The 12,790-nt window shown below is 40.2% G+C and overlaps 1 protein-coding gene across 4 annotated transcripts in view; it reads left to right on the top strand.

Moving 5' to 3' along the window:
• Window positions 1-3,537: 3,537 nt before the first annotated feature.
• HMGCR (3-hydroxy-3-methylglutaryl-CoA reductase) overlaps window positions 3,538-12,790 on the top strand; it is a 31,389-nt gene continuing 22,136 nt past the window's right edge. Inside the window, exons 1-5 of one of the 4 annotated variants that reach the window (XM_077347394.1) lie at window positions 3,573-3,695; window positions 4,982-5,068; window positions 8,630-8,822; window positions 10,267-10,378; window positions 11,355-11,442. In XM_077347394.1, coding sequence (XP_077203509.1) covers window positions 8,658-8,822; window positions 10,267-10,378; window positions 11,355-11,442 — 365 coding nt within the window. In that variant the 5' untranslated portion in view covers window positions 3,573-3,695; window positions 4,982-5,068; window positions 8,630-8,657. Of the gene's footprint in view, window positions 3,696-3,784; window positions 3,898-3,975; window positions 4,217-4,981; window positions 5,069-8,629; window positions 8,823-10,266; window positions 10,379-11,354; window positions 11,443-12,790 lie in introns of those variants that run through there. The other 3 variants (XM_077347392.1, XM_077347393.1, XM_077347391.1) reach the window with 3 other exon arrangements.

The following is a 12,790-nucleotide window of genomic DNA, read 5'->3' as shown; positions in this document are numbered from 1 at the left end:
CCATTGGTTGTTGTTTCCCACTGCTCTGTTTCATGGTTCCCTACACACTCATTCCTTATCTCTTCCAGTTCCATTCTTCTTCATACTCCTTTGATCTGCTCATGTTTCTTCAGCTCTTTTCACATTCTTTCTCCCCACCCAACCAAAAACAGCTGTTGGTAAGTAAGGACAACCACCACATTTTATTTCAACTGGATGGATAAATATTAGTATACTCAGGCAATTACACTATTATCTAGTATTGCCAATCTTCAAGCGAGATCTGAAAATCTGGAATTACAACTGCTCTGTATATCACAGAGATCAATTCCCCTGAAAAAAAATGACTGCTTTGAGGGGTAGACTTTATGGCATCATACTCTGCCTGGGCCCCTCCCTCCCTTCCCCAGCTTGATCTCCCCAGGCTTCATTCCCAAATCTCAAGGAATTTCCCACCCAAGAGTTGGCAACCCTACTATCACCTGAAATGTTCATAAATCCCTACCAAACTGAAATTATATATCACTACCAAATACCAAATGTGTCATTACATCTATATTTTAAAAAATGTATGTGGAAGGTTATGGTTAGAAACCCCCATGGCTGCTATTTTTAAATGAGAAAAATTGTAAAAAAGAAAAACCCAAATTTTCAACACATCAAATACTTATTCAATAAACTTATTTCACAAGAAATTATTGGTAGAGAGAATTTTACATTCCTTCTAGAATTTATGTTGCTCCATTGTATTATAAAGTTCATAAAGTTCAGACTGAGAGGTCGAACCTACCAAGGGAGTGTCAAAGTTATTGTTGTTGAAATACTATTCTAGTTCTAGTTGGTTTGTTGTTATATTGTTATATTGATACTGATACTATTCCATGTAAATCTTTCCCTACCGCCTAGAGCCGTAGGGAAGGGCGGTATAAAAATCTAAATAAATAAATAATATAAACAATTGTGAACATTGTAAGAACATGTAATTAAAGCAGACTTGCTTTCCCCAGATTAATTTAAACCTTTGCACATTATCTGTCAAGATTACAAACCCAATCTATGTAGCTATTCATAATTTTGTTTTTGGTACCAGTTGTTTTCAAATTCATGCTAGCAAAAGCTTTACTGCTATAGAATTTTAATACAATATTTATGCTCTATATCAGGTTTTCTCAACCAGGGTGGGAGTTAATTAATTTTTTATATTTGTAAATTAAACTGATGTTTGTTAAACATTTATTGTGTTTAACACCCCCCAATGGCCAATAATGGGCCAACAGGGGGTGGGAAGGGGAGGAGCCCAGGTGGGTGTGTACACAGCTATGCTTCCAACCCAATTATATCCAACTGCACCACTTCTGAGGTTTCTCAAAGCCTGGAGAATGTTTCAGGGGTTTCTCAACAATAAAAAAGTTGAAAGTCTGCTGTATCTTCTAGGGCAACTATAAAAGCCAGAAGATCCACTGAAAGGATCTCTGATTTACAATGCCCAAGTATACTGCTTATCCTGTTATAGATCTCAGTCAAATAAACCCACACATTCAGACACTCCCATCACATGTGTAGGAGGATTTTTACCTGTTTATCAACATTTCCAACATACAGGGGAAATGGAATCATAATTAATTGTATATGATACTGTGAGAAGAATATCATCTGTACATTTTGTTAAAAAGCTTCCCATTATCTCAACATTCACTAGGGACTTATGAACTTCTACATAAACATTTATCAAAATTCTAAAAGTGCCCCCAAATTAAATAAGATTAGGGATTCCCTTGTTAAATGATGTAGCCATGGTATATAAAGGGAATGTCTATATTCAGAGGCAGTCACCCATGCCAGGAAGCAACATTAATGGAAGGCCTCAGGCTCTATGCCCTTCTTTTGGTTCTCCAGAGGAACTCACTGTGTGAGACAGGATTCTGGACTAGACATACCATGGGTCTGATCCAGCAGGGCTCTTCTTCTGTTCTTAAGTCAAGCATAGGAACACACTGTGAGTCTATCCTGTCACCCTGTTCCTTGATTGGAGACTCCTTTTTATGTTCTGGCAAGGAACAACAGCACCATTTCCTTGAATGGACTTGGAATGGTGTAGTTCTGTTTAGGCCTACACTAGTACAGTGACTCTAGGACCTTAAACAGTTCAGGAGGACCTGTAAGACAGAGTTGTTCCAACAGATCTACGGTTCAGGCCAGGAAATAAAAAACAAGAAAACACTCACCTCTCTATCCACAAAAACAACAATACACATCCACAAGAACACCAACTAGCCCAGTAGAATTAGGCTTCTGCTGCATGGTTTTGAAGTAGGCAGTTTAAGAATATAAGTTAATATAGTTAATTAATATATCTGTTGAAATATCTGGAAATGATTTATCAATGTAAAAGTAAATTGTATGTCTCATTGTTACCCAATCTGAGTCAACTGGGAAGGATGGGCTACAGAAATCAAGTTAATATATTATTATTATTATATTATTATTATTAAATGGTGTGTTATTTTATAAAACATTTATCATATGGCTATATTCAGATTGCAAACATAAATAAAGGAGAAATAACCTGTTTAATTAAATCAGAGTGGATGGAAATGAAGCTGGCATCACACTGTCATAAGAGCTGCCATTAAACGGATTCAACTGAATTGTGTGCATATACTTTCCCTGTAGTCTAAGAACCCTGACATCAAGTTAAAAACACAGTAGCCAGAATTCCACCTTGTGGCTTCCTAGAACCTGAAAGGCCTAAAAGGTTGAGTAAGATTGATAACAATAGCAACAATATCAACAGCAGTGTAGTATGTGTGTTAATTTTAAGTTTACAGCCTTTAGAATCATGGGGTTTGAAGTGAACTGCAGGGTCACCTAGTCCAACCCCTGCAGAATGCAGAAAACTCGCAACTCCCTGTCCACCCACAATGACCCGCAATTTCATGCCGAGATCATGCCCCCTCCCCAAGAAAACCAGAATCCCTGGCTCGTCTGGCCCGGAAGATATTCACCATCAGACCCCGAAGAGGCCATTTCCCCGGACATGCCAGAAAGGGCCGCAAGAGCCAAGCATTGACACAACCCTTCCTGTCCACCTACTCATAATCTGGCACTGTTTATGTGATTTCAAATGGCACATGGGAGGCAGAAATCCAGTATACTGTGCTGCATTTCTGTTCGCCTTGCATCCTCAAAAGGACTAAAATTGTGCTTGCTACACAAAAGCTGGCAGCCTACTCAACCGGACAAGCGCGCGGAGCCACACTGCAAAGCGTAGGGAGAATCGCGGCTTTACAAATGGAAATAAAGTCTCCGGAGCTTTCTTCTCTCCCGCTGCCAAGCACGCAGCCGATTGGACAGCGGACGCCCAAATGCAAATAAGCCAAGAGGCTTCGGACCAGTGAGGAGGCACAAGCTGATCTGCCGGGCGATTCATTGGCGGGTGTCCCCGTGGCGAGATGGCGCGTGGCCCCCTTCTGATCAGGCTGGCGCGGCGCAGCTGTCCTCACCGGTTACTACGGCGACGGAGGCGATGACGTACCCCAAGCAGGGCGTGCCGGGCGCTTGCAATTGGTTGCGCGATCGGGCGATGGCACCGGCGGTGGAGTCGCGAGCCGGGTGTCGTTGCGGCAGCGCGAGCGCCTGCTTCAGTCTGCGGCAGGCGAGGGAGACGGACAGGAGGGGGCTGCTGGGTCGCCGGCCGCAGGTGGGCGCTGAACGAGGTAGGTGGCGGGGCCCTCGGGGGCGGCCCTGGGGCAAAGGCTCGCGGTTTCCTGCGGGCTGGTTTGTCAGGCGCGCTGTAGGCAGCCCTTTCGACGGCAGGAAGGGGCCTTTGGAGGGGACGGCCGCTTCCTCTTTTCGTTTCTGAGGGAGGAGAGGCCGGCCGGGGCCTCGGCGTTCCCGTAGCGCGCTCGCCGGACGATGGTAAGGCGTGAGGGTGCCGGTTCCTGGGTTGCGCCGCCGCTCCCTCCGGGGAACCTTGCCTGGGATCCGGGGAAGGCGGGTGGAGGCCAACCCGCCCCTCGGAGTCCGTCCCCTTCCTCCCTCGCCGGCGCTTTCGAAGGAGGGCAGCGCGTCCTTGACGGCTCGCCGGGCCCGGGGGGCCAGGGTCCCATGGGACGGGTTGGAAGGCCTTCGTCTACTCCACACCGCAGGGAGAAGGCTATCCGCAGCGCTGGGCCAGGTTTCCCCGTGAAATGGAAGACTCTCGCGGACCTTTCAGACCAACGCAGTTTTATGCAAGGTATATGCGCTTTCGTGAGCACGCATCACTCCTCGGATCCCGTGTCATTGAAGAAGTGTGCGCGCACAGGAAAGTTCATTCCTTGCACGCAGCTTGGCTGGTCTCAGAATTAGTTCTGCTGCTCCAGACCAACTTGGCTACGCGCTTGGATCTGTCTTGTTCTGGGCATCGGCGATTGCTGCGTACCAGCCCTGGATTGCGTTTGTGTTTGGAAATTGTGGCGTGTGCCGCAAAGATGCTGTTGGGGTGTGAATGGCCGGAAAGCAGGATTTGGGCAGCAGAGGTTCTCTTACTTTATTAGATTCAAGAGTGCTTGCACTCGAAAGCTCACGCCTTGAATAAATCTTTGTTGGTGTTCAAGGTGCTGCTGGACTCCTATTTTATTGACTTTTAGAATTTTGCATCCATCAGGAGTGAACCATATAACTGCTTTGGTTTTTGAGGACTGATTGGAATTGCCTTGGTATTGAAGTAATTCACCTCTGTGCTTGTAGCATTTTCTGATCAGTTATAGATTCATTTACTACCAGTATTGCTGTAATATAATACATATAAATGTGTTTAAATACAAATAAATGAATTCATAAAGGTGTACTATAATCTGCTCCGTTCTGCAGAATAATTTGACTCTGATTTGAATCTGTAGAATGCAGAATGAACATAAAGGGCTATAGACTTGGGAGACTTAGTTCAATATACAGCTGTTCGTCCTTTTATTCAGTGCAGTAATCAGTAGTGTATTAATGTCATGTGTTTTGTTCCCAGCCTAGGGTGATCTGTTGGCGCTGAGTTTAACAATGAGAAGCTTTTGCTGTACAAAAAGCCACTTTGCTTTGAAGTTGACTGAACTGAGTAAGAAAGAGTTTGGTTTTAAGCATAAGTAAAAAAAATCATAATAATGGCAGTCTTCAAAGTGATCTGTATTGATCTTGCTAGAACCTTCTCTTAAGGATGCTACAGCAGCTTTTCCAAAGGAAATGAGCTGCTTGAAAGTCTCCCATAGGGACCCATACAATACATTATGGCACTGAGAGCACAAGTCTTCAGAATCCTGTTCAGATCTGTTCAATGGGTCTGAATCCCAGTCAAGTGTTTTTTAGAATTGCATTGTAAAAGCAATTTTTTCCTGGACTTCCACCTTGTAGTTTCAAAGATCACTACAAAATATACTAACATGAGTGTAGAATAAATCATGCCTATTATTTTCCCCGCATAGTTCAAAAAAAGGCTAGTGCCACTTACATTTAGAAGGGATTAAATTAACTAATCACATTTATTAGATAAGTAAAACTACTTTTTAAAATATCGGTGCATTTCTGAACGTACTCTTTTGAGATATTAGTGTATGATTCCACCTAATTTATGGATGATACTAACGAAAGAGCTTATCGTAGTCAGCCTAGCTAATGGAAAAGTTTCCAAACGACTTCTTAATTATTGATTCTCTCATTAAAGGATTAAAAAATCCTGTTTCAAGAAAATAATTTTGTATATGTTGCTCTAAATAGGCACTTTAAAGTACCTCACAAGTATTCTATGTATACTTCATCATGTTGAAATACAGCATGCACATATGCTAGCCCATGCACTTACCAACAGCACACCCCTCTGGGTTGCTGATCTCTGGTGAGTTCACACTGTGTTATGTGTGTGCAGTAGTTGGAGGATCACAGTAGGATCTGGGAGACCCAGGTTAGTCTGTCATTGAAATTTGTTAGGTAACCATGGGCCAGTGGCTTACTTTCAACTAACCCTACCTCACAGGGTTGTGAGATAATTGAAGAAGAGAACAGTGTAAGCTGCTTTGGGTCTCCAGTGAGGAGAAAGGTGGGGTATTAAGTAAATAATCAAAGAAATATTGTAAACACTATGCAATGAAATACAACAACTTCTTATATGGGAACGTGGTCTGTATCATGTGTTTCCAATGGTGAGTGTGGACAAAAAGTTTCTATAACTTATTTTTGTCCGAAAGCCTAACTTTTTTCATACCTACCAGAACACTATTTTAGAATATTCTATGACAGTATAAATCATTTTAATCCATATTTATTTGTTACTCATAACTTTAGCAAACATTTTTATAGTAATTCAGTTTTCTAAATATAATCTCTAAACTTGCTGATCAATGCAGCCTATATTTATTTTTTATGATCTTAAAGGACGTAATACATTTTTGTAAATCCTTCCTATCTATTCTCCTGAAGGCAATTCCTACCTAATAAGCTGGGACAAGTCCTGTAATTGTTTTCAAGCCTATATTAAACTACACTTAATATTGAAAATAAGTGTTTTTCATATTAAGATACAGTTCTAAGCGCTTAAATAAAGCAAAGTAAATTTTTTATATCTTTGATAGCACTCGTACTATGTTTGGCATTTGGAATTCTATATGGAAGTTAATTTCATTAGAAATAATTCAATCAAGCTTAATTGGAAAGCTTATATATTTAGGGTAAGGACTAGCAACATCTGAATTACCTTACTGCCATTATTTTATGAAGATGAATTAATTGAATATAGCTGATTTGCTTTAATGCAGAAACAGGGTAACTTAAAACGGAGTCAAAATAAATACATCATACATCTGTTCCTGCTCATATCAGCCTTGCAAACATCCACAAAATGGATTATTTTTCCTGTCAGATACTTGCTGTGCTTTGTATGCATTTCTTGCTTTAAATTTAGGACAATGTGAAGAGAGAATACGTTACATAGTTCTCCTAGAAGTGCAGACCTAGGGATACACACAAATCAGATCAGAAAAATTCTGACATGGAATGTTACCTGTAACGTATACTCTCATAGTATGGATGAACAAATAAGGAAAGTACAGTGCAATACAATATAATTTTTTAAAAAAATGTACTGTTAGCATAAGAACCTCAAAGAAATAAACAGTAATATCAAGAGGTCGGTTGCTATAGTCTTTTATTCTTCAACCCATCCAATTCTGTCTTTCTACAGTAATGTTATTTTCTTCCAACATTCAGCATAAATTGTCACCATCTTCAGGCTAATTTTCCTTCAAGTTGTATTTACATAGAAGATCTTCAGAAACCAATTTCTCTAAATTATAAATTATAACAACCATCAATTACTGTATAGGATTGTTTTAAAGACATATAGTCAAAACAACGTAGAAGCAGAATGCATATTTATCTTTTAACGTCAACACTCTCCTCCAGTTGGATTACTGAATTCATATCAGTTCTCCTTGGGTAAATGGTTGCTTCAACAATTTAACATAGTATATATACAATGTACAATGACATATACAGTGTAAGAAGGTGAGCAAATACAGGAGCCTGGATGGTGTAATTGATATTGTTAGGTCGAATGATTGTGTTGGCTGGGTGTATGTGGCAGCAAAGTTGGCATCCGGGTTTATTGCAAGCTTTGATACATCTTGTACTGTTGTTAGTGAGGAGTTGTTTGAGATTGGGGGGGCCGTCTGTACACAAGAAAAGGTTTGCTCCTAGTACTTGTGAAAGAGAATTCTCTTTAGGTTGTAAGCTTCTGGTAATGCATTGAACAGTTTCGAACTTAAAGCTGTATATGACCACTAGTGGTGTTCTGTTACTATCTTTAGTGGGTGTGTCTTGCAACAGGTTTTCTTTGGATAGCATTCTAGTTTTCTCAGTCTGTTTTTTCATCAGGTGGGCACTTTAGTTCCCAAGAGGTTTATTGTAGATCCTTCAGGTGAGAATCTCTGTAATTGGAGCAGATGCAGCTATAGCATAAAGTTTGGCTGTATGCAGTAGATAAGTTGGTATGTTTAGGATGGTAGCTAGAGGCATGCAAGTATGTTTGTTGGTCAGTAGGTTTCCGGTGTAAGTTGGTGTCTATGCATCCATTGTGTAGATTTACAGTAACATCCAGAAAATGTATTTTTTGTATAGTTTGGTTCATTGTCAGGTTGCTGGTGGGATGAAAGTCATTGAATGCCTGATTGACTGTGTCCAAGGCTTCTTTACCATGTGTCCAAACAATTAAAATATCATTAGTGAATCACAGATATAAGAGACGTGAGAGTTTAGGAAGCATTGCTCTAAGTCAGCCATAAAGATGTAAGCATACTATGAAGCCCTGTAAGTACCCGTGGCTGTACCGTTGATTAGAAGGAATAAGTTGTTACCAAATCTGAAGTGGTTAAGAGGCAGCATAAATCACATCTTGCTGTGTGAAGGAAAAGCTGTGTGATATGACTAGGTACCCTATAAAGTCTGTGGAATCTCTTCTTAGTTTTATTGTCACAAATCAATTATTTAAGCATTACTATCTGACCAATAATTGCAGGATTCTTTTTAAAGAGATCAAATACTAATCTTGTGAAAATTCTTTCAATTTTAATCTACTTCTGCTTGAGTATGTTTACTGAATTAAAGTATCTTATGTTCTCTTTTTTTTTAGTCTTAGATTTGCAGATACAAGTTCGAAGATGCTGTCCAGTCTCTTCCGAATGCATGGGCTTTTTGTGGCCTCTCATCCATGGGAGGTCATTGTGGGAACTGTTACTCTTACGATCTGCATGATGTCCATGAAGATGTTCACTGGTAATGATAAGATCTGCGGCTGGAATTATGAATGCCCCAAACTTGAAGAAGTAAGAAGTTACTGAAATTTCTTATTTACTTAATTGTGCTATCTGAAATTAATTTTCAAGAGTGAGTGTGATAGTAGTATATTAATTGTGGCAAAATAAGTCACATTCAAGCAATTAGCATGTGCTTGAAAATTAATGGTACATCTACAGATTGTCATTCCACACCCCTATCATGAAAAAACTTGAAATCCTTAGAAATGAACGTCACATATTTAGTCAAAATTAAATGTTCTTGAGATTTTTTTAGGCCTGAGCTAATAGACATGTCCCTCATTCTTGGTAAGGTTTGTCATCATCTTTCTCAGCAGTAAACACTTGCAGATTCTTCATGGTCCACCTCCTGTTAGGAGGAGGAAGATAACTAGGAGAAAGATCTTAGAATTATCAGTGTGTAGCCTTTGATTTTTTCCTCTGAAGGCATACCATGACAGCTTAGAAGCTGGCTTATATGAACAAACAGAGGATTTCCTGTGCTCATTGATGAGAGAGGCTAGTCTTGGCAGCTAGTTTCTTCGGTGTATTGCTAAGTCCTGCCTCTTTCTAACCTCTGCTTCTTTTCCCTTATGTGGCTTTGGACACTCCTCTGCATTGCCCCATGGTTTAGTCTACTGGAAGGCAATGAATAAGAACAACATAGAATTTGCTTACCTGGTGAATTTTTGTTTTCCTGACACTAGTGCAGTACTCACTCTGTTTGCCTAGACTTTAAGAGCAGCCTTTTTCAACCTTTTGACTGTGGAGAACCCCCTCAAATAATTTTTCAGACTTGGAGGAGCCCCGGAAGGGATGTCATCTAGCCATGCCCCAGAAGTGACATCACTACCAGACCCTTAGCCTTCCTTTTGTTTCCTCCCCCCATCTTTACTACTCCTATGGCGGCTCTGCCTCTTGTAGGCCAGAAAGAAGACTAGGAGCTGAGAAGACAGCCCAGACCAACCACATACTATGCCACTTCAGAGTTCTCATGGACCATTTTGGAACTGCCATGGACCCCTGTTTGGGAATCACTACTTTAGAAGAATAACTAGGATTTGTTGGTTTTATCAGACTAATTTTCTCTCAGGATAGATGCACTTGGTAGTCATGATTGTTCTTACAGTGAAAAGGGGAGGGCATTTGTAGTCCAGTCCTGGTCAGTTTTTCTTCAGAGAGCTTACCTCATGGTGGAAAGAAAAGAGAGCAGCTCACAGCTTGGATCACTGTCAGGTGAACAAGTAAAAGGAAAATGCAGCAAATAAGCAAATTTATTTGATTGATTGGGGAATAAACTTTCATGGCCCTTTCATCAAATCCAATGGGCTGAAGTTCACAAAAACTTATGCCACAGTAATTCTTTTATTCGTTATGGTGCTGCAAGATTCCTTTTTTATTTTGTTAGAATGGACTTAACACCACTTTTGTTAGAATGGAGTAACACCACTGAAATTACATTTATTTCTTGCAGGATGTTTTGAGCAGTGATATCATAATTCTGACAATCACACGCTGTATAGCAATCCTGTATATATATTTCCAGTTTCAAAATCTGCGACAGCTTGGATCAAAGTATATCTTGGGTAAAGTATTATTATTATTATTATTATTATTATTATTATTATTATTATTATTATTATTATTATTAGATTTATAGATACCAGTGTATCTTGATTTTATAAAGGGATTTTTACATTACCTGTAAGAATCAGTCAATGAAGACATTAATTGGTATTCAAACATGTTTTGAGTCAGCAGTAATGAACCATGCAGGAAAATAACTTTTTGCCTGTGAACCATTAAAACTTGAGTCCCACACATACAAAAGATTGCTGAATTGGGTCTGTTACTATATTGCTAAACAGAATCCATCAGCAGTCACAGAATTGCCCATCTGTTTCGAAAGGGGTTGATTTTTAGATATTCACATGCCAAAAAAAGTGATCAGTGTAGTACGTTTTTGGAGATGTGTGCTCAGCCCTGATCAAGTAGGCAGCAGTACCCCATAGATCTTTGACTTGAAGCCATAGTTCCAGTAAATTTTTTTAAAGAAATGGTTTAGAGAATGTCGAAATATCTGGGAATGCTGCATTTCACCTCATGAGTTCTAAGTACAGTCTAATGAGGAAATGGTACAAGTGCTGTTCTACAACATGTACTATGATGATGCAGCGTCTTACATTATGGAACTCAAGAATTTCCAGGAAGCCTCCCATAAAAGCATTGCCAGAACCCATGCCTACTTCTGTAGGGCTTATTGCATCATGGGCTTTTCAGCCATACACTCAAGTTATTTTTATTGTTCAGTACTACAGAAGGAAGCAAGTGTACATAATAGATGTTAAGTGATGAGTACTTGGACCAAAAGTACATGTATCTACAATAGTAAGTTAATGTTAGGAAATATGCCCACTGGCCACAAGTAGATGAATGTTGAGGGTTGTGATTTTTTCATAATCAACATGATGGGTAACAATGTATCTCTCTCAGCTCTGGGGGATTGTGTTCTCTTTAGAAAGCATTCAATTTAATGCCTTTCTCTTCCATATCATTTCATAGGTATTGCTGGACTCTTCACAATCTTCTCAAGTTTTGTCTTCAGTACAGTGGTGATTCATTTCCTTGATAAGGAATTGACAGGTTTGAAGTACGTACTTATTCTTATGATATAGACAGTAGGGCTTAAATTGCTTAGAGCAGCCTTTCTCAACTATTTTACCCTTGAGAACTCCCCTGAAACATTCAAGAAACCCCAGAAGTGGGGTGATCATGAAGAAAATATTTTGGAAACATAACTGTGTACTTGCCCAACTAAGACCCCTCCGTTTCCCACCCCTCCCTTTTGGGAGGAGAGGCAAGTTGACATTACCACATATGGTCATATCAGCCAATAAATGTTTAACATTTTAGAAAATATATAAAGAATTAATTAACTTGTAGCTATTCAGGAAACCCAGGGCTGTCATGAAACCTTAGATGAGAATGCCTGGCTTAGGGGTAGTTCAGTAGGCTGGGTACGGTTGAACCCACTATTCCAGTTCTGGATGGAATGCAACAAAGTAAGGGCGCACCCACAAAGCCACTTGGAAATAATTTTGCTTTCATATATGACATATTTTTAAACTGCCTATCCACCTGAAGATACTCAGGGCAGTTCATAACAAAGTTAAAACACAAACAATATAGAATTACATAATTATCTAAACAGCAGAGGAGAATAAACCTCAGTAAGCAATATCCCGATACCAGTCTGATTCAGAAGTCTTTTAGCAAAGAAAGGTCTGTAGTTTAATCTGGAGGCATGCATGGACAGTAGCAATCTCACTTGGAAGATGGAGTTCCACAACAGAAGGATGGTGGCTGAAAAGTCTCTGAGCTTCCAGTGGGTCACATCCACAGTAACCTCAGGTACCTTCAGGAGGGCACCATTTGTGGATCTCTGAGGCAGGCTAATATCAGGTAGTTCTGTAATTGAAAGTTAATGAATGAGCCACTCATCCCACTTTGAAACTGATGCCCCTCCATGTGCTTTCACTTCATGTTTCTTACTGTGATCAGGTACCCTAGCCCAGGGGTAGTCAACCTGTGTTCCTCCAGATGTCCATGGACTACAATTCCCATGAACCCCTGCCAACGTTTGCTGGCAGGGGCTCATGGGAATTGTAGTCCATGAACATCTGGAGGAACACAGGTTGACTACTCCTGCCCTAGCCTACACCTGCAAAATCTTATTTGTGTACTAGAATCGTTGGAAGAGTCGCTCATTCCCTTCAAAACGGTAATTGTCCATCGTCTCTGTGGTTTACACTGACTTCCAGACAGATCGGAGATCAGTGTGCCAAATGAATATATCTAGTCCACAGAAGCTTCCCAGAGCTGTGTTCTATATGTGTTTGAAGTCTAAAAGCTAAGTCTAGTGTAAATGATTTGGTCCTAAACAATAGTCTCCCAGTATGCAATTTCTAGTTTTGTAGGTGTATCTTAAAGTACTTCTA

This window comes from Paroedura picta, chromosome 7, assembly GCF_049243985.1.
Source record: "Paroedura picta isolate Pp20150507F chromosome 7, Ppicta_v3.0, whole genome shotgun sequence".
Classification (NCBI taxonomy): Eukaryota; Metazoa; Chordata; class Lepidosauria; order Squamata; family Gekkonidae; genus Paroedura; species Paroedura picta.
This window is presented reverse-complemented; position numbering and strand designations above follow the sequence as displayed.